The 23,063-nt window shown below is 40.1% G+C and overlaps 1 protein-coding gene across 4 annotated transcripts in view; it reads right to left on the minus strand.

Annotated features, from left to right (window-relative positions):
* hk2.S (hexokinase 2 S homeolog) overlaps positions 1-23,063 on the minus strand; it is a 37,886-nt gene that overhangs the window by 13,066 nt on the left and 1,757 nt on the right. For 2 of the 4 annotated variants that reach the window (XM_018256101.2, XM_041588685.1), the window contains exons 2-10: positions 22,877-22,935; positions 19,112-19,274; positions 9,734-9,876; positions 7,702-7,821; positions 6,276-6,371; positions 5,176-5,275; positions 4,915-5,098; positions 1,676-1,831; positions 1,364-1,597 (exon numbers count right to left, since the gene is read on the minus strand). In XM_018256101.2, coding sequence (XP_018111590.1) covers positions 1,364-1,597; positions 1,676-1,831; positions 4,915-5,098; positions 5,176-5,275; positions 6,276-6,371; positions 7,702-7,821; positions 9,734-9,876; positions 19,112-19,274; positions 22,877-22,933 — 1,253 coding nt within the window. In that variant the 5' untranslated portion in view covers positions 22,934-22,935. The other 2 variants (XM_018256103.2, XM_018256104.1) reach the window with 2 other exon arrangements.

The raw sequence follows: 23,063 nt of genomic DNA on the forward strand, positions 1-23,063 counted from the left end.
TTTACCACTTGGGTGCCAAATTTTAGGCACCCCCAAGTGATTGTATTGACTTTCCTGAAACCCTGGGACGGTGCCCCTATCAGCAGAAAACTGCACCGGCCCGGGGTTATTCCAGTGGGCACCACGGAGCGATCCTCATCCGGCTTATTCTTTCTTCTCTCGGCTGCACATGCGCATTACAGTAAAAAGCCGAAGTCTAAAGCTGGCCATAGACGCAAAGATCTGATCGTACTAATCAAGGATTCGTACGATTTTCGGAACGTGTGTGGAGAGTCCCGACATTTTTCGTCCGGTGGAGATCGGTCGTTTGGTCGATCGGACAGGTTAGAAAATTTCTGTCGGCTGCCGATAATATCTCTGCGTGTATTGCCGATCGTACGATTTTCAGTGGGAGACTGTCACCAGCTTTGGTAGGACATAGATATCGTACGATTGCTGTCAGGGGCAGAACATTGCTGATCTGTTCTTTAACTAATCTGACTGGTAAGACTTTGATCTGAATGGTTAGTGGCGGGTCGGGAGATGGGAAAGTCCGATCGTACGATGATTCGTACGATCGGATCTTTGTATCTATGGCCATCTTAACTAAAAAGTCGGCTTTTTCATTCTACTACGCATGCGCTTGCCCTGGGAAATTTGAAGAAAGAAGCCGGAAGAGAAGCGCTCCATGGTGCTCGCTTGATTAACCCGGGCCAGTGCACTTTTCTGCTGATAGGAGCACTGGCCCGGGGTTTCAAGTAAATAAAAAAAAAAACATTAATTTGGGGGTGCCTAACATTTGGCACCCCCCAAGTGCAAGACGACTTTCCTTCTCCTTTAATGGAGAGTAAGCTTTATCAGAAAGGTCTATATAAATACACCAGTAAACCCGCAAATTAATGCTGCTCCGAGTCCTCTGTCAAAATAAACACTGCATTTCTTTCCTTCTAATGTGAACACATGGGCTTCTGTATCAGACTTCCTGTTTTCAGCATAAACCTCCAGGGATAGGGCTTGAGCATGCTCAGTTTGCTGCTCTATCCCTTCCTTTCCCCCTTTCCTCCTCCCCTCCCTGCTGTAATCTGAGCCCAGAGCTATGAGTGAGCAGGGAGTGACTAGGACAGGAAGTGATGTCACGCCAAGCTAATATGGCAGCTGTTATCCTAAAGAAACAGAGAGAGATTCAAGAGCTGTTTACTCAGGTATGGTAAAGCATTCTGCAGAATATAGTCTTATAGCTTGCACTAGTGTGGCTAATCTATTGGCAATAAACTGCTTCGGTAGCTTTCCTTCTCCTTTAACACAGATTTGGAGTTAAGAGAGTAGAAAGTTTGGCTTACAGTGTTCCCCTTCGACTACGATAACTAAAATGTATAAATCTTACTTAGGGTGCTGCTTATACACAGATCCATCCACTCCAATGGTGATTTTGCTCTTTGAGTCGTGGCTATTTCGCTGCAGACGGGTGGCCACAGCAGCCAGTCCAGCAGCACAGAGGTTTGCAGACCTTGTGGACACGGCACTACACACATGCTGCACATTCACACAGTCTTGTTCGCTAGGGTTTAAGCCAAGAACAGACAAGATTTTCCGAGTTGAAGCCAGTCCAAAATGGTCACTGCATCAAGAAGAAACAAATTCATCAGCACAAGCAAAACATAACCAGCTTACAATAAAGCTACATTTCTTCACTTACTCCTCAATGACTGACACATGCTTGGTCTCAAAGCACCCCTTAGTAAGCAGAGCTTGGGTTGTGGTACCATCAAACAGTAGGCCCTGGTTGGCCAACTTCACAAGGATTAAACGCACAATTTCTCCCATGTACATTCCACTAACCAGCTTATCAAAACTGCACAAAAAGAGAAGATTTGAAAATCTATGATTATGGAGGTTTTCAAAAAGGTGCCAGTCATAGAAAGGGTAATAAATACATATTAAATTAGGGAAAAATTACATTCTTTTAAATTAATTGTTACATGGCAAATGGTCAACATTTAAGTTTGCTTATCTAGAACGGGAATTGACTCATAAAATGAAGTTTATTTGTAGTAGAAGCTCCACAAACAAGTACTCATTCAATTTCCATTTATGAATGCTTTTTAATTCTTGCTCGACAGCTGCAGAGGAGAGAAGTCATTATTACTGGCCCTGTTTTTTTATGTGCCCTGTGCTAGCTACTGAACAATAAAACAATCATATAAAAGCATTATCTATAGGACTGTAATATATTAAGTCATGTTAATTATTAAATGCTCCTAAAAAAAACATTTTGTTTAGAATACACTAGCCTTAGTACTAGTGCTAAATGTTTATACTAGCAAACGTACATTGTGAAGGAATATAAATTTTCATTGAATGTTCCTTTAATTTAATATAAACAGAAAAAGAGGAATGCATTATTCCAGGTTCAGACAACATTTGAAAGAAGGAAGTCAAGGTTTTTCCCGACTATATTTCATTCAGAAATGAAAGCAAATATAAATCTATAAAGCAATGAAGAATAGCTACTTCTTATCAGAGGTGGGGATGTTTACTCTTTATGCATCATTATATTAACAATGTTGTTATATTAACTTTTCCGTGTTCAACCCACCTAAAAACGACACAATTGCACAACAATAAAACTGTATAACTGATATGGAAGCGGGCACAGATTATGGCTCTGTATTGAAAAGCACAAACTAGTTGCACTATTGCCAACAAACAAGAGTAGCAAACTGGGAAATAATAATCTGTTTAACCGCATATTTCAAACCGCATATTTCAAATAGTGGGACTATTTCTCAATGCTTATTTGGATATAATATTTATGGAACAAAAACAATATTTATACACAGGTTGGGATTGATATGACAGTACCAGAAAATATCCATGTTGGCTCCAGACAAGGGTGATGCCCTGAAACCGCTTATTCCCATTATAGGCCTTTTTAAAAACCTTCAGCATTTTGCATAAAATTTACATTTGTTGGGAATGGGCCCTGAATGGTAGGTTCTCGGATGGTTCCTCAGATGCTTTACTGTTTATACACAGTGGGGCTTATTTATTAACGTAACGCAGCAGAGAGCTGAAAAGGTCGCACAGGTTAAACTTTTGCCCAGCACACGCGTATATTTAATAATGTAGCTCACAAATGTTATAAAGTGCAATTAATGTTCTGCTTTTTCTGTCGCAAGACGCGTAATAAATAATGTGCACATACTACCAGTTGTAAAAATATGCTGCTGTGCAAGGGCACATTTGCACACACATCCACGCAAATTGCCTTACATTCAGTTGCGCCAGATTAGGTGCGGCACTTAATGTTTGATTAATTAATGAGCCCCAGTGTTTTTATTTTCCTTTCCATTCAAGATCAATCCCCCTTGAGTAGCCCTGTTCTAAAGGCATTATTGTTATGCTTTACTGTGGCCACAACCACAAGTTAAGTACAGAAGGAACATATTTGTTAGTGTATAATTTCTTTTGAACCCCATAATGCTGCCTTCTGTAGTTAATGAAGACTTGGATAAGTTTCACAATAATTAAAGAGAAGAGAAAGAACCCTGCCCAATCCAATTAACTCAAATGGTCAAACACTCAATTAAATTTAGAACTTCTAGAAAATTCTAAGTATGCAACCTGCTAATACAATCGACAATTTTATATCCGCCAATTAATGAATTACTTGCTATATTATAAAGTGCAGTGCAAAGTTAATTGATCCAATCAATGGATTGAAAATTCATTAAATAATTAAGAAACCCCAATTGAGGATAAAAACAATCCCTTAATTGGGTCCTTTGCACAGTTTCCTCAAATTATTAAATATACATCAAATAATAAATTACAAAATGAGGACATCTTATAAATAAAGTGAAAATTGATGGTATGATAGTGATATAAAGTGCAGTGCTAATAAATAGATTAAAAATCTTCCCAAATTGATTTAGTATGGAATGTAATAGAGTGACCATAAATTAATTAGGATAAATTGCCCCACTGCTCGATTTCATAAAGTAGGAAAATGAAGAGAAAGGTAGGTGGAGTTGTCCCAATTGCTACTACCTAATTATTTCTATCCCTGGGACACCACTAAAATGTAGGAGGCAGAGTCTCAATTATTAACTTAACCCTGAACTGTTAAAGAGCTGTTCTAATCTGCAAAACCACAAATCCACGGCCTCTTGAGATTGTAGTTAAAAGTAGGTAGGATAAAAGTATGAGCCAAGCAGTAGGCTAAAAGCGTTCCACCACCCCCTTCTACAGTATAGTTTCCAGTTTGCTTTAAAGTTAAAGATTTACCATCTAACGTTTCTAAAATTTGTAAAAGCAGAAAAAGACGCGCGTTTCGCTATACAAGTTTTGTCAAGGCGAATGGATTTGGATAAATTATATACTCTACCTTCTACATTTACAGAGAACATAGAGCATGCAAGATCATAGAGAATAGACATTAAAGGGCATAACAAAAAAATTTTACATAGCCAATATGTCTTGATTAGGATCCAAGAACCAGACTGAAACATAGACTATGTATTTAATATAGTATATTCTACTGAAAAGGTCCCTGGAGTGCAACGTTATATACTGTTTATAAAAAAAGGTTACTGTTGAGCACCCGGGCATGATCTTTCCATAATTTGGATCTTCATACCTTAAGTCTACTAGAATATCTTGAAAAACGTTACTTAAACCCAACAGCCTGGTTTTTGCATCCAATTAGTTTGGATCAAGTACAAGGTACTATTTTAATATTACAGAGAATAAAGGAACTATTTTCAAAAATGCTGATTTGATTATAATGAAGTCTATGGTAATTCAGATATCTCTGGATAATGGGTTTCTGGATAACAGATCCCGAATTTTTAGCAGTAATACATCAGAAGCAAAATCAAACGTTTTTTTTGGTTCTTCACATTAAGAGCAATAGAAAATGGAGTTCTCACTAACCACTGCTTCCCAGGCACAAGTGAATTCTGGTCCACCTGCTTGTCAATCTCTGTCTGAATTGAGCTCAGCTCTCCATCATCTCCAAGAGCACCCCATTCCGTGTTAATACACATTTTTCCTTCATCCCCTTCCACGGATTCCACATTTCCCATCTCTTCCATATAACAGAGATTGGTACCGGTGCCTGGAATGAGATACAGTGTTCCAATCATTCAAGCTCCATCACCTAACGAAAGAGTTAAATATATCCGTATTACTCACCAACAATGAAGCCAACTTCACAGCTGTGGTCTTGGAATCCACAACTCATCATTGCCCCAACAGTGTCATTGACAATAACAATCACATCAACATCATAATCCTAAATCGGAAAATAAGAAGGTTAAATTTATACTGTATAGCCACAACTGAAACGCAATGTAGCAATGGCACATTGCATAACTCCTAGGGTTTTGTCCCTGCAGAGATTACTAGTTGCATAAATGGGGGACAAAACATTTAAACATCCCACCTCCTGCAAGCACTTTGAGCTCTAACCTCATGACTTTGCTCTTCATGGAATACTTCCATGCATACACCTTAAACAATGTATTGTTATTTACAAGGTGGTGTGAAGATACAGTTGAAATAATTGAAACAAAGATGTTATATAGGCTTTTACACAATCAAGCAGAAAAATGGCAAATTTAGAATCCTTTCTTGAAGCAGAAGGGGAAAAAAATCAAAATACAACTGTGTGACCACTCGAAGCAGGCTGCACAAATTTAACACATTTGTTCCCTTTCATAAGCCTGAAGAATATCAAACATAGCCATAAAGCTTTGACATGATGAGGCACATTTACTTAGCTCGAGTGAAGGAATAGAATAAAAAATACTTCGAATTTCAAAGTATTTTTTTGGCTACTTCGACCTTTGACTTCGAATCAAACGATTCAAACTAAAAATCGCTCGACTATTCGACCATTCGATAGTCGAAGTACTGCCTCTTTAAAAAAAACTTTGACCACCTACTTCGCCACCCAAAACCTACCGAGCATCAATGTTAGCCTATGGGGAAGGTCCCCAAGGCTTTCCTAGCAATTTCTGATTGAAGAAAAATCGTTAGATCGATGGATTAAAATCCTTCGAATCAGTCGATTCGAAGGATTTAATCGTTCGATCGAAGGATTTTTCCTTCGATCGAATTGCGGTGAATCCTTCGCCTTCGATATTCAAAGACGAAGGATTTAACTTCGATGGTCGAATAGCGAGGGTTAATTAACCCTCGCTGTTCGACCCATAGTAAATGTGCCCGGATATGTAAGTATTTCAAATCGTAAATGACACAAACTTAAATTTTTTTCATTCTAAGGTACTTACTCCTTGCCGACGTATGGCTTCTCGCAAGAGATGTACCACATCTTTTCCTTCTACATCAGAGCAGTGGAATCCTTTAGTCCATGAAATCAGCACACTCTGTGGTTTGGAGTCATGAAACATAAGTAACCAAGACAAAATTGAAGTGTACAGTGGGCAAAGACAACAATTACCAGTCCATAGTAATCCCACTCATCCTATGCGGGTCATTGTACGTCATAAAACTATTTTTTCTTTTAAATGTACAATTGTAAATAAAATGAAGTCAATGATATAATTGTCATTATGTATGGACAATGACTTTCAGGGCTCTGATTCAGTTTGTCTGAACAGTGAAAATAGGATTTGGCCAAATCCCATATCTACTCCTGGATTTGGTGCAACTCTACTTATAACAAGCATTTCATAACAAGCTATGGTTAAAAAGGACAGAAATAACAGATTTGGTTGTGATGTCCTTTGTATTGCCCTCAAATACTTTAGGCTAGTTTATATACACACAAAAATATCTGGTCAGTTGCTTAGGTAACAGTTCCAGAAATCAATATCCAATTTCAATATATTACAGTTGGACAGTCAAACATAAAATCTGGTAAATGGCCCACCTATGGCTGATAATACCCCATATCTAAAACTGCCCTATAGCTAACAATCCAATACATAAATATGATCATCCTAGTGGGTCCAAATCACTTGATTCTGGTTGTTTAACCTACAGACTAGACCAGTGGTCCCCAACCTTTTTTGGCCCAGGGACCAGTGTAAAGGCAACATTTTTTGCAAGGACCGAGGGGCCAGTGGCAACTGCGCGTCCAATTCAGGCATGCCAGTGTCCAATTCAGCGCCCCGGCATCCATTTTGGTGCACCACGTTAATAGTGGGCTAGGCTCAGCGGCCCACTTAAAGAATGTCCACACCCAGTTTTGGCCCCTGGCCCGGAGTTTGGGGACCCCTGGTCTAGACAACTAAATTGTAAGAGATTATGACCCTTTTGTTCATCTTTATCCAGTACTCTTGGGTATAATTAAGATGACCATACATTGAAACACCCATTTATTTAGCAATGTTGCCATAGGAGCAGATTTTTAAATGGTTTGGCAATCAGTTCACAAAGGAACTTTGAGCAGACCATAATGAGAGAATAACATCCATTGCTCAAGGAGATTTCAGTCGTTTCAGGACAGCCATTGTTTAGGCAACAAGTAATATAGGACCAAATGATTGTCATATAGGAAGGTGTTTAAGATAGAGTTGCTGACAAGTGACACCATTGTTCTGGTGTTTGGACCAACACAGAGAAGTCACCAAAGCATCCTCCTGCAGTTCCATTACAACTCCAGCGGTCAATGAATGGCGGGAGTTCCAGTCCAAAAGCAGCAAGAATGCCACATATTCACAGAACTATAACATATAAGATTAGGAATTTTACCTTGTCTAACTGACTTTGCACACAGGGAAATGAAAAGGTGAAACCAAGAGGCAAGACCTTCTGATGGAGTTTTTGTTGATGAAGAAACCGACCAAGGCATTCGGCAACATGATCAAAGAGCTGCGGAAATATTGCGGTTAATAAACGGTTATATCAAAGTAATGTGATGTGTTATGTCACCACACACATTAAAACTTGTAAAACATAAGGGAGATGTAGGAAAAATCTATAGCTGGTTTTAAAAAGCTGATTTCTTAGAAAACATTTCTACATAAAACCATGTTTGTAACCTCTTTTACATACGCCGCAGAGAGGCCCCATCACAAGCACATTACATTATTGTAATAAATGACATCAGGCTATTTACTCCGCAAAGTACATTTGATTTAAAGCTATTATGTATAATGATTTATGGGAAGCAGTAGAGTAGCCAATCATTTCTATTTCTATTTATAATAGAAATGCATTTCCCACACAGCTGCATTCCAGCCTCCTCTCCAACAGTATTTGGGGGATAGCGCTGCTTCCAACAGCAACCCAAAGGTTCTTTAAAGGAACACAATACCTGAAACACAGGCACCTTTATACAGAGATGTTATTATTTCCCAAGTATATAAAAACTAATGAGAACTAAAGATAACAGAAATAAACCTTTAATCATAGATGAGACTATTTTACAATGCACACTGTGACAGTTTTTTTTTTTTTTTTTAGGTTAAAGGGATACGGTCATGGGAAAAAAAATGTTTTTTCCAAACGCATCAGTTAATAGTGCTGCTCCAGCAGAATTCTGCACTGAAATCCATTTCTCAAAAGATAAAACAAGATTTTTTCACATTTAATTTTGATATCTGACATGGGGCTAGACATATTGTCAGTTTCCCAGTTGCCCCCAGTCATATGACTTGTGCTCTGATAAAATTCAGTCACTCTTTACTGCAAGTTGGAGTGATATGACCCTCTCCCTTCCCCCCCCCCAGCAGCCTAACAACAGAACAATGGGAAGGTAACCAGATAGCAGCTCCCTAACACAAAATAACAGCTGCCGGGTAGATCCAAGGCTATGGACACACATACGTTTGACCATGGCGGTTTATCGGCAAGGTCTTCGCTGCAGTTTTTAAAATAGCGGACCCCTGTGCATCAGTTTAAAATTAAGGCTATGGCACTTCCACTAGCATATTTACACAGCGGTCTGCTTTTTTAAAAACCGTGGCATGAACCACAACGTATGTGTGTCCATAGCCTAAGAACAGCACTCAATAGTAAAATCCAGGTCCTACTGCAACACATTCAGTTACATTGAGTAGGAGAAACAACAGCCTGCCAGAAAGCAGTTCCATCCTAAAGTGCTGGCTCTTTCTGAAAGCACATGACCAGGCAAAATGACCTGATATGGCTGCCCACACACCAATATTATAATTTAAAAAAAATACACTTGCTGGTTCAGGAATCAAATTTTATATTGTAGAGTGAATTATTTGCAGTGTAATTTAGAAATAAAAACAACATCATAAAAATCATGACAGAATCCCTTTAAGTTGCCCATCAAGAGAGGGATTGAAAACAACGGATTAATTTGAAAGGAATAATTATGTAAAAAGGTCACAGTTTGTGCCAAATCTTGCAGCCCATAGCACCAGTCAGATGTCTGCTTTCAAACAGCAGATTATTAAATGCTGATTGGTTGCAAGTAATTACTAGAAGTCAAGCAAGTGTAAATGGGCAAGGGCCAATTACCCCTGTAACATCAAGAATGTCCCATCTCCACCTCCCTCCTTGACTCAAGTAATTTGAGTAGAACTATACTAAATACTATACCTGTTACGTGGTAGAATAGTTCTAGTAGGAAAGTGATGAATAGCAGTTCTTGTCATATCAGAAAGCAAATTGCTACCGGAATGTGGGCTCTATCAGCACGCACCTTTGGTTGGGGATAACATTTTTACCCAACAGGTGCCCTTTAAAATAATAAACTAGTCAGGATCCTTGCTGGTGTGAGATTTCCATATACCCCTCTGTGTATAGTTACCTGCTGCCCTGTCCCATGCATCACTTCATCTGGGATGGCATAGACTCGACTTCCCATTTCTACTTTAGCGGAATCTTTTAGCTCCACGTGGAGGATTCGGAACTGGGCCCCTCCAAGATCTAACACCAAGAAGTCACCTCTTTCTACAAGTCAGAAAGAACAAAAAAGGGTTTGTCAAATTAAATGATGTTCTGTAAAGAATAAAGTGCCCCTATTGCAAAATAAAAGGATATTAGAAGTCACCAAGGCAGAGCGCTTTTATTCAGGTAATGGGACTACTGTTTTACTGGCTTCTAATAAAGCTATGGGATCCCTTATACGGAAACACTTTATCCGGAATGCTCTGAATTACAGGCTGTCTCACATAGAGGGTATTTTATTTTGTATAATACACAAGCTTTAGTGTCTCATGGAACACAAAAAAATAAATAATTATATATATATATATATATATATATATATATATATATATATATATATATATATATATATATATATGGATTTTACAGGAGATTCATGGGATCTTGTGTATTATAAATTATTATAGTATGGTACAATTATATTAAAAATTGTACCATACTAATCTGTTACATTTCAAACAACAACACATTAGCCTATAAAATGAGGGGTAATGAAGATTCTGTCATTTAAGAGGAATAAATAAATGAACACGTAATATACATTAGAAGCAAACTAGGGAAGTTATAAAAGGGAAGGAAAGTAGTTGGTTGTACGTACAGTAGCCTGACTCAGGGTTTAACCGTAACTGGAATGTAACCTAGTGCCACAGTAACCTTACCCATTAGGAGCCATGCAGGCTAAACCAGAGGTTCATAAGAGATGGTCTGTATATGTTTAAACTAGAAGATATAATTGAATTGGGCACTACTTCTCATCTAGCAACACTGGAACATACAAATGCCTATAAAATGATCTCAATCACAGTGCACATGTTAAATGTGGATCCAAACAATAAGTCTCATAATGAGTTCAGAGCAAGTTGCCTAGAATGTCATCGCTTTGTGTCTAACGACAGTAATACAGATCTACAAATCAACATTGTGACATCTGCTGACACATAAAATGATAGGCCATCAGCGCAGAGGGAATTATTAAAATAATGATTGGCATCACAATGGATAAAACCTATTGTGAAGGTAAATACAAAAGGGGGAAGCAGCAGTGGAAACTGGAGAAGAGCAGTTATTGAAATGTATAAATGTGTCTGTACAACAGGGTCAGGTTTAGTGTGAGATCTCAAGATAAACTCTTAATAAAGAATGATCTAATTTGCCCAAGGTTAAAGGGATGGCCTCTTAGTGTATATTAGATTGGCCCTTTGTGCAGGGTTCCCTTTTTGGATATGCCCTCTGTTTTACAACCATATGTTCAAAGTATTATTTCCATAATGCAACAAGAACTTTGCTTCAAGAGCTAATCCTATAGAACTCGCCTTTAGCTTGGTGTAGTTATATTTAGAATAAAAAAAAGAATGCAACACACGACTGGGGATGTACACCTGCATGAACTATATCCAGCAAATAGAGGCTGAGCCTAAAATTAACATTCAGGATTAGCAGCTACCTTCAGCACTGGAGTCTAGCCCTGACTGGTGACGTTATAGTTTTAGAAATGTAGCAAAAGGTTTATTTTTTGTGATAATTAAATCATTTTTATCCTATTTATATCCTTATTTACCCTAGCATCCAGGCAACAGTTTAGAAAGAGAGAGACTGGAGATGAAGGTCGAGAGTGTCTGGATAGAAAAATAAACAAACAAACTTCCCCTTTTCCCTTAGATAATGTACAAAGTAACTTTTATAATGTATCCTTGCAGGGGAATATCATCTCCCCTTTAGGGGTTTTAAGCATAAATAATTTTTTGTGCATTTAAAAGTGGTGTACATTGTACGCTACACTCCAGGGAATGGTAAGCATAATGTACAAGAGAGTGATCATCAAGTTAAAATACTACAAGTTAAATAGAAAAATACAATCAGCCCAAACATATTGTTCCATAACGCTTCAAAACTACAAATCCCAGCATCCTCTACAGACACAATTTGGGAAGGCTTTTGTCCACAGCAGCAGAAGTTTTGCAAGGTCACCATTCCCTACTAATATTTAGATGGTGACCCCTTTCTAGGACACAAAGTGAAAAGCTTTCAGGAGTGTTCATGATTAGTTTGCCAAAAGAATACAACAAGGACATAAATGATAAAATATAAACCTTAAGCGATATTATCTGAATCTTACCACTCAGACACTGGCAGCCACAGAGACTGACCAATTAAACTGCTTTAATGAACTCTGAACTACATCCCTCTAATTACAACATCTGATGCATTTTTCCAGGATTCACCCCTTGCTTGCCAAAGTTCACTCAGCTCACGTAACCCTTTATATGCTGAGATGGACTTTTACACACAGACGGCTGAATGTAAGTCTATAAAGAAGCATTCTGCCATGTCTAGGCACAAATACAGGTATAAGACCTGTTATCCAGAAAGTGCAGGACCTGGGGTTTTCAGGATAATGGATATTTTCATAATTTGGATCTTCACACCTTACGGGTAAAACTTCAAGAGCGTTTTTCATCAGCTTTTGTGGGTCTGATTTTATCTGATCCTCCATGCAACACCACTCAACGCCACGCAAGACCACTCGATTTTGTAGGATGCTACACAATCTGATCCTCCTAGGCTACAATGTAAAGTTGGAGTCTTTTCTTCATGCGTTTACCTCCGACAGTCAATATATTTCAATGAGAAAAAACAAGTCTTTTCTTGTCTAATGAAGACAAATCATGTTGGATGGAAAATTTTACATGTAGTTTATGCATCAGTTCCATTATATTTTGATCCATGCAACACCATCCGACTTGTTGGATGCGTTTTGTCAATCTAACACAATCCTTAAGTGCTTGTGGCGTTTAGCCCTTTGTCTAAAATTAGGTAAACATTAAAGGAGTACTAACCCCCCAATAAGAAAAGCCCCAACCTACTAACCTAGATAGTTCCCTTCCCTGCTCCACCCCCCCGCATAGTTCATTACCTCCGAAAGTGTGTCTAAGGGTAGAACTACATGGACGAGTGCGATGCGTTTCCATCGGCTCCAACGCAGATGTCAAATCGGATGCGACAAAAAATAAGGTAAGAAATACAAATGTCGGATCTTGTCGCAGCGTTCATCCGACACGACTGCCTGATGCAGACGCAGCATGCAGAGATTGCATCCGACAGTCGTGTTTAATGAACGCTGCGACACGATCCAACATTGCTATTGCTTACCTTATTCTCCATCGCATCTGATTTGCCGCCTGCGTTTTGGCACAGTGTGTCGGATCCGCCATAAACACACCGAAGGTGCCCATGTAGTTCTTCCCTTACACTTTGCTCATGTACTGGAGCAGACTAAGCGCAGCAGAGCTCATGAGCGACACCTTCCGGATATTCGTCTTCTTCTGTAAGGGAGCACCGTATTGGAGCATGCACATTTGGAGCAGACTTCCTGTTCGTAGCAACTGCGCATGAGGCAAAAGTGCTGGAAATCACCAAAGGGAAGGAAGAGGACCCGAAGAAGACCAGAAATCCGGAAGATTTAGCCCATGAGCTCCGCTGCGCTTACTCTGAATTGATACATGAGCAAATGTTCGGGGCACTTTCATGGGTAACGAACTATGCGGAGGGAAGCAGGGAGGGGAGCTTTCTAGGGTAGTAGGTAGGAGCTTTTCTTATTGGGGGATTACTTCTCCTTTAAATAAACCCAATAAGCTAGTTTTGCTCCCAATTTGCATCATGCTATTTAGTAGTTAGCATCCAATTTCTTGTACCTATCATACACAGATATCTCAATGTTACTGAAATGTTATGCATATTTATACAGGTATGGGACCTGTTATCCAGAATGCTCGGCACCTGAATCATGAAATAAATCCAATAGGATTGTTTTGCCTCCAGTAAGGATCAATTGTATCTTAGTTTGAATAAAATACAAGAGATTTATTATTACAAAGAAAAAAGGGAATCATTTTTCAAAATTTGGATTATTTGATTAAAATGGAGTCTATTGGAGTTGGACTTTCTGTAATTCAGAGCTTTCTGGATAATGGATTTTCAGATAACGGATCCCATAACTGTACTGCTTATTATGCAGCTAAGTGGGGTTTTTGTAAGTTCAAAATGATGAACGCAACCAAAGCACATGACAATGCGCCATATAAAATGTAATGACATGTGAAGGTGATGAAGTTGAATGCTGATGTGCAAACTGGGAGCAACACAATGGATTCAATTCGCTCCTGTGCTTAGATGTCTTCAGATGTGCGTCAAATGCACAAATAATCAGCCCTTTATCTTTCACAGTCCAATTTCAGTTTACTCCACTTTTGTGCCCCCCCCCAGTATGTGGTAAAGAGAGAGAACATAACCTTATATGCCATGGCCCTGATGTATCTCATAAGTATTCCCTGAGAGCTGCCCCCAGAGCAAGGCTCAATGTTAGAGTCGCATGAGTGAGCGCACAGCTGCAGGGGAGACAGAAAGCAAAGCCAGGCTACACAATATATGTACCAGAAAAATAGACAAGATCTTTTTCAAATATATTTTAATGGTTGATCAAACAATGCTGTTGATGAGCAATGGCAGGTCTGGGCAGTAGAATGTTTGTTAAAATGCTTCTTTCTTTATTTTTAGGATTAGTGGCATTTCTGCACTTGACCCCGTGCCTCCTCATGTGTTCAACAAGCAAAGTGCAGCTTGTTCATTACACATTCTAAAGGCTCATACAGATGAGCGGTTTTACCTGCGCTCCCCTGCGTTGCTTTTTCTTCCGTTCAGCTGAAGGGGAGCGCAGGAGTAGATGCGCTGAATTATTGTCAGGGGGCTGTACTTACACAGACGCATGTAAGTGCCACACGCAGGTTGGGACGCAGCATGTTGCATTTTACCTGCGTACAGCGCATACATGCATCTGTGTGAGTACAGCCCCATTGACAATAATTCAGTGAGTCTACTTCTGCACTCCCCTGCGGCTGAACAGATGAAAATGCAACGCAGGGGAGCGCAGGTAAAACCTCGTCTGTAAGAGCCCTTAGTCCTGTTTCCACGATGCGTTTTCATCCGACAGTCGGATGAATGGAGTTGTGTCCTGCGATTTCTCCTTCACTTCCGTTTTCTGTAAAACATCCGACACGTTGCATGCGTTTTGTCGCATTGCGACGTGTCGGGTCCATGGCACCATTGAAGTCCTGCATTACAGCAATAGGGATGTCGCGGACTGTTCTGCGGCGAACTTGTTCGCGCGAACATCGGCTGTTCGCGTCCGCCGCAAGTTCGCGAACGTCGCGTGACGTTCGCCAATAGGCGTTCGCGTCAAAATCGTTCGACCATTCGAGCATTCGGTCGCTAAAATCGAACGATTTTCGTTCGATTCGAACGAAAATCCTTCGATCGAACGATTAAAATCCTTCGATCGTTCGAATCGAACGATTTTCGGATGTTCGAAGTTCGCGAACTGTTCGCGAACTGTTCGCGAACTGTTCGCGAACTGTTCGCATTTTTTGCCGGTGTTCGCGAACGGCGTTCGCGAACACATTATCGGCGGTTCGCTACATCCCTATACAGCAATGCCTCCCATTCCAGCTCCAAGGAAGAGTTTACAGTAGGCAATGCAGCCTTTAGCCTCTGAATCAATGTTATTGTGGTTTATTGTTGCAGAATTTAAAAATTGTTATTACTGATTAAGTACCTTTGGAAATTAGTCAAGCATTTTTCCCTCTGCATTCTAGGTTTTTGTCCAGTTTGTGAATAGCATCATGTGGCTCCGCTAGACCTACTTGCATGCACAGAATGGCACCTCCAAATTCCAGTCGGAAAGTATATTCAAAGGTGTAGTTTACCACACATGAAGTTTTTTTTAAATCATTTGAAGGGCCCTTACTCACGGACGTTTGAAGCTGTGCTCCCCTGCGTTTCGGTTTTATGCGCTCGGCCGCAGGAGTAGACGCGCTGAATTCTTTTCAATACGGCTGAACTCACACAGACGCCTGTAAGTGCTGAACGCAAGTGAAATGCAACATGCTGCGTCCCAACCTGCGTTCAGTGCTTACATGCATCTGTTTGAGTACAGCCGCATTGAAAAGAATTCAGCATGTCTACTCCTGTGCTCCCCTGCGGCTGAACGCATAAAACCTGAACACAGGGGAGCGCAGCTTCAAGCGTCCGTGAGTAAGGGCTCTTACTGATGTCTTGTTCCATGGCTTGGAAGCTAATTCCCCTAGCAATCAGGGTGCAGATTTGAAATCAGAATCTTATATGAATGTATGACACCCCAATAAAAAGAATAAGAAGCACTAACAACTACAGGTTATTATTTTTCCAAAGGTCAATTTCATTCACATATATTAAAGGAACAGTAACACCAAAAAATGTTTTTAATTAATAAAAATATAATGTACTGTAGCGCTACACTTGTAAAATTGGTGCTACTACAGTTATATAAACAAGCTGCTGTGTAACCATGGGGGCAGCCATTCAAAGATGAAAAAGGAAAAAAAGCACCAGATACACAGCAGATAACTGATAAGATCTGTAGTATACAATGGGGTTCTTCCACATGCATCTGTTATCTAATGTGTGTCCTTTGCTTGAATGGCTGCCCCCATGGCAGCTTGTTGATATAAACTATAGTAGCATTTCTGAAGCAAAACACCAGTTGAACCAGTGCAGCAACAAGACATTCAGAGCTCGATGCATGCGGGCAAAGCCCTGCGTGTTTATTACAATGTAACGTTTCGGGGGCGGGCCCCTTCGGGTCTGATGCATCGAGCTCTGAGTGCCAGTTTTTCTTCTATTACGCTGACTACAATTGGGGTTGCCGATCCCTTCTGACTGTGCACCGGGCCAACTTATGCTGGAGAGGCCAGGGTGTGCTGGTGGGTTCTGGAAATTGGCAACAAGACATTGTCATTCCTTTAGGGCAGAGTTTCGGGGAGATTTAGTCACCCTGGACTAATCGCCTCTTCTTCGGGCGACTAATATAAGTGAAAGTGTTTTAAGGGCAGAGACACAAGGGACAATTCGGGGAGATTAAGTCACCTGGTCGACTTCTTCTTCCTTGTCAGGAAACTTTGGGCAACTTCAGAAAACCAAGCGCTCTGAGGGCGATTTAGATTTTAGCCGGCGGAAGGCTTTTTAGGGAGATTAGTCGCCCGAAGAAGAGGCGATTAGTCGCCGGACGACTAACTCTCCCTCAATCTTCCTGTGTGTCTCTGCCCTTAAAACACTTTCACTTTTGGTGTTACTGTTCTTTAACTCTTGAAAAAAGTTATTGCATTTTTTTTTCACTTGACAGGCTTAACTTTTAATGTTATCGTATAAAATGTAAATAAGGCAAAGTCAAATTTTCAAGATAGCAGTGGTTCTGCCCAGATTGTGCCACATGCCAATAAGATTGTGTGATCCTATAGGTGTGTGACATAACCAGGCATAAAGAAATCAGTAAGCTATTCTTCTAGTGGCAACACAAAAACAGCACAAACTGTATAATGGACGCACCCCTAAACCCCATAACAGATCCGTTCAGAAGCTTCTGTCCCAATGTCTCAGAATTTGGGGGGGGGGAGGTGCTGGGGCAGTGTTACATTTGTCCTCAGCTTATGGGAACTTTGGAGCTTTCAAGCGTAATATCAACTACTGAGACTTTGAGGACAGAAGTTGTGTCAGTGACTAACATAGGTCTGTAATGTTGCAGGTAGACAAGGGGGCATAGTGGTCTGTTTAATAAAGGGACAGTGACACGTTACTGATTATTCACTATACCTTTAAGTGACAATGAGTCTCTTACATCAGAGTAACCGCCAAGCTTCCTGAAATTAGATTTCTTCATCATTTCTGTCATAAGCTGTAAATGAGCATCACAATCCTATCATAAGTGCGTTTAGTTCCTCTTTAACATCAGGGATCATTGGGCAACCTTCCCATTGCATTCCCAAATGAAAAGCTTATATTGTGCTGCTCCAAACCAACTGGGAAAGAACATGATAAAACACAACAACTACAGGATGATGTAAAGACCTACAGTGTTTAGGCTGCCTTTATCCTTGCCTACGGCAAAATATTAACAGGTTAATATTTAGCAGAGATCCACACCAACAACCATTCTTAGGTTATGCACTCAAAGGTGTTGCATTTTGCTTTTGCTGCGCACTGCATTCTATGAGCCCCACTGTACAGTAATACACATTGCTCTGCTGCTCTGCCCCACGGCTATTCCAAGGTGAATGCAAGAATGAAAGAACAGGATTTGGTTCTGTGTATGACAGTGCAGCGGAATGTATCAAATGGATCACATGACAATTGCAAGTTGACAGATTTCACCTGGTCTAATTTGTTTAATTCCATCACAACTCAGAAATGTGCAATACAAGTTGTTTGCAGTAAGGAAACGTATTAGGGGTAAGGAGAGTTATACACAGACAGACCTAGGTAGTTATTGAGCAACTAGCTAGTGCCAGAGCACACAATATAAAACTTCTTACTTTAAAAGTCGTCATTTTGTCGCAAAAAACAGTGCCTTTAAGGAGACCTTTAAAGGGATTCAGTCATGGGAAGATTTGTTTCAAAAATGCATCAGTAAATAGTGCTCATCCAGCAGAATTCTGCACTGAAATCCGTTTTTCAAAACAGCAAACAGATTTTTTTTAATCTTTAATTTTATTTTCTTTAACTTTAGTTTCACAGGTGCCCTCAATCATGTAACTTGTGCTCTGCTAAACTTCAGTCACTCTTTACTTCTGTAGTAAAAGTTGGAGTGATATCTACCCCCCCTTCCTTTTCCCAGAAGCCCACCAACAGAACAATTGACAGGTAACAAGGAAACCCCTGCATTGCTAAAAATGCTCCCATACCCCATCTAGTGGTAGATATGACACAGCACCCAATAGTAAAACACCCAAACCACACTGCGACTCCTCCAGTTACAATAAGTTGGAGAAACTAGCTTATCTGAAAGTAGATCCATTGTGAAGTTCTGACTTTTTCTGAATGAACAGGGTCAGGCTAAGAACCAAATAAGTGATTTGCAGAGAACCTTCCCAATCAATCGCCAATCACCAATGGAATCCACTAGCAAAACAGTTTTACAGTCATGACATACCAACAACCAGAAGAGACTGCACAGTAAGTGGTTGTCAAGAGGATTATTTTCAACTACATTAGAATAAAATTACTCCTGGCACAGGAACAAGACCCAGATTTTCAAATTGCATTTGACATTTGTTACATTTCAACATTTTTGGACATGTTATAATACCTTTTCAGCCAAAACATAAAGGCAAAATATGCCTCCTTTTTATACTCATTTCCCTCACAGACTTACCGGTACCATCTGGTGTAGATCGGACATACGTTGGCAACATTTTTAGGGTTGATGGTTTTTGAGGTGCTTTCATTAGGCCCCTCTCCATATCATCCAACATAAAGTCTTTCACAGATAAGAGCTGTGCCTGGGATAGGTGGAATGGTTGCAGGCACAATTCAATCTGCATAAAAAAGAAAGAAAATTAGATGATCCAATGTTGCATAAGGTTTGATTCTCTTATTTTTATATTGGGCAGAATTATTTTTTGGATCAGATTAGAGATGATACAGTTAGATGATACAATATTTGCAGGGAATCTGAGTTCCCTTATGCTAATTAACCCAGATATTTTTGACTTCACAAAGTGACAAACAGGCTCTTGCCATTTTTCTCCACTGAATACAGCTTTATGAGGCTGACCTTTATCTTTCTGTTTTTGTCCATAAAGCAAACTTTTTATCTTCCAGAGTCTTGTCTAAATTCCTATTAGAAACAGAACATCCTAAAAGCTCTATAATCCCTGCAATTTAAAATAAAAACCATCACAAAAAAAACAATAGGATGTTTCTGGGTTTACTGCACTAGTAGACAAATCAGTTCTGTCAATGGGTAACAATGTGGGAGAAAGTGTTGCTTAGAAAAGAGAGTCTGATGTATGAATGGAACACTGCCTTATATATGCTACTACATATACTACACAAACATCTTGTCCAGAATGCCATTTTGTTATCTTGGCTTGTGCACCATGATGGATGGCACTAGTGAGCATGCTAGGAGCATTTTCACGAGGGTCACCAAAGAACCTATGACTGCCAAACTATTTTAACAGAGCTAGGCCAGATCTGTACTCTTATTTATCAGGGAGGGGACCCTATGAATACAGGCAGAATAAAACTGAAGACCAGATGCAGGTACATTACCTGTGCTAGTTAGTAAGTTACTTACTACCATGTAACTTGGGAACAGGAAGCAGGAAGACATGGTGTTATCACCTAAAGCATTGGTCGCTAAACTGTGGGGATGGCCTCACTATGGGGACCTAGAGACTTTGCCGTGGAAGCCCACACTAACGTTCAAATAGGAGACAGCTGGGAAGAAAACCCATTTTCTTACATACTCCTGAAAGTCCATCTTGAAGGTCAATTAATGCAAGATTTGGGGTGAGTACTTATTATCTGTTCTATATTAGATATCCTTTTAACTATGAATGGCTGATACTATAATATTTGCTTTACATTATATTCCTTTAACCATGTTATGAGCTAAGGCAGTGATCCCCAACCAGTAGCTCGTGAGCAACATGTTGCTCTCCAACCCCTTGGATGTTGCTCCCAGTGGCCTCAAAGCAGGTGCTTATTTTTCAATTCCAGGCTTGGAGGCAAGTTTTGGCTGCATAAAAACCAGGTGTACTGTTAAACAGGGTGTCACGGTTGGCACCCAACACCAGAACAAATGGCAAGCACCCTGGTCTCGGCTCGTGCTTCACCTCTAGTGTGACCGCCGTTGGCTTCAGGAGGAGCCCTCAGCTACTTGGATGCCACCAGGACTTAAACGAGAGGTGCAAGACTAGAGGTTCTGGATAGGCAGAGGGGCAAGACTGTTAGCAAGAGTGGGTCGAGGCAGGCAGAAGTCCAATTGTAATCAGGCAGACAAAGGTCAAAACCAGGTAATCAATCAGACAGGAGGGTTCAGCAGAAGTCGATAGTCAGGCAAGGGTCAGATATAGAAGTCAGGATAATCGTATAGCCAGGCAGGGGTCAAAACCAGAATCAGAATCAAAACAGCTCACAAAACACCAGGAACAAGATCCTATCACGGGCAGTTTGCTCAAGACTGAATTCCCCTTTTATACCATGGTGTTTTCGCGCCATTGCGTCCTTTTGCACATTGGCGTCATTACGCCAGCGCGTCCGTGTCAATAAAGGAAACGAGATGTGGGCGCGCGCGCCCTAAGAACCAGCAATGGCGGAGGAAGAGGAACCACGTGGCGGGCGTCCCCGCCGCACCGCTGGGTGAGTAGTTTTTATTACACAGGGCCTCACTGTAGGTTGGCAATCCACACAGAGGCTACTAAATGACCAATCACAGCCCTTATTTGGCTACCCAAGAACATTTTTCATGCTAGTGTTGCTCTCCAACGCCTTTTACTTCTGAATGTTGCTCACGGGTTCAAAAGGTTGAGGATCCCTGAGCTAAGGCAAAAAAGTTCTCAGTGAAGGCTTGACCCTAAAAAGTTTACAAACCACTAACTTAAAATCAATAGTCACATCAAATTGCAGTGCTTCATATAGAATTTATATATATAAATTGTTTTATAGGGAAATAGAATTGGTCATGGGTCTGAAGGAACTTTGCCTTCCAAAAGTCCTACCACTTGGACTGCACGTGGCCCTCAGTTTTTGAAAAGACGAGTAGCATTATTTATACACCCTTCCAACTAATTCCACACTCTGTGGTTTCGTTGTGTTGCCAATATATATTTGTAAATGTCCTGTTAGTGAGAAACATTCATTTGAAATGCAGAAGTGAAAAGTAGAACAGAATATTTTACATTACTTTATCATTGTAGAAATCGGAGGTGTTGTATAAATAAGATTTTACTTTTACTTCATTTTTTTTTTTTATAACCAATAAAGCAGTATTTAGGTTATTGACATTTATGTGTTAATATACATTGAAACTGCCATACTCAGTGGGGTTACTCATAGGGGGATTTTAATGAAGGCTTTGGGAGACTAAGCCTCCCCAAACCATCAGGGTAAGAATGGTTATACCACATAAGATGAGAAACACGTTCCGAAAGCCGTATTTTTAGAGGCATTCTGTCATGATTTTTATGGTGTATTTTCAAATAACATTGTTTACACTGTAAGGGGCATATTTATCAAGGGTCAAATTGCAATTTGAAAAAACTTCGAAATTCAAATTCAAAAAGACCAACCGATATAAAGTTGAAGGTTTTTTTTGGATTGAATAGGTCAGTTTTCAATTGACTAGGTCCGTATTCGGCCATATTTCAATCTTTCGAATCAGATTAATAGTGTAATCGATCGAATTCGATTCAAAGTTTTTCCCCCAAAAAAACGTTGATTTTTCAAAGTCCACCAATTGACTCCAAATAGGTTCTAGAACAGGGATCCCCAACCTTTTGTACCCGTGAGCAACATTGAGAAGTTAAAGGAGTTGAGGAGCAACACTAGCATGAAAAATGTTTTTGGGGTGCCAAATAAGTGCTGTGATCAGCCATTTGTAGCCCCATGTGGATTGTAAACCTATATTGAGGCTCTGTTTGGCAGTGCACCTGGTTTTTATACAATCAAAACTTGCCTCCAAGCCTGGAATTCAAAAATAATCTCCTGCTTAGAGGCCACTGGGAGCAACACCCAAGGGGTTGGAGAGCAACATGTTGCTCACGAGCTACTGGTTGGGGATCACTGTTCTAGAAGGTCCCCCATAGGCTAAAACAGCAATTTGGCAGGTTTTAGATAGTGAATGGTCGAAGTTGAATTTTTAAAGAGACAGTACATGATAAATTTCGATATTCTAATTTTTTTTTTTTTTCAAATTCGAATCGAATTTGGACTATTCGACTATTTCGAAGCTCGAAATTCGAATTTTTTCATTAGAAAATTCACCTCGACCTTTGAGAAATCTGCCCCCACATAATTCCCTCTACCATGTAAAATGTCATTCCTAACCCAACAGGTGTATGCAAATAAAACCCTATACATTATTACAGTCGTTCCCTAAGATAAAACTAGCACCCAATGCACCTGTACTCACCTGATCACGTCTGGTTTGTTGATCATTGTGCGTCTGATCTCCCTTGGGACTCATCATCTCTAGACGTCAGTGCAGATCACACAGGATAAGCAGGAAAAACCAGAAAGAAAAGAAGTAATAAGTGCAGCCCAACTTGATAACGAGGCAGATAACTCACAGCTATCGGAGCCATTGATATGGAAGTTCA

This window comes from Xenopus laevis, chromosome 3S, assembly GCF_017654675.1.
Source record: "Xenopus laevis strain J_2021 chromosome 3S, Xenopus_laevis_v10.1, whole genome shotgun sequence".
NCBI lineage: Eukaryota > Metazoa > Chordata > Amphibia > Anura > Pipidae > Xenopus > Xenopus laevis.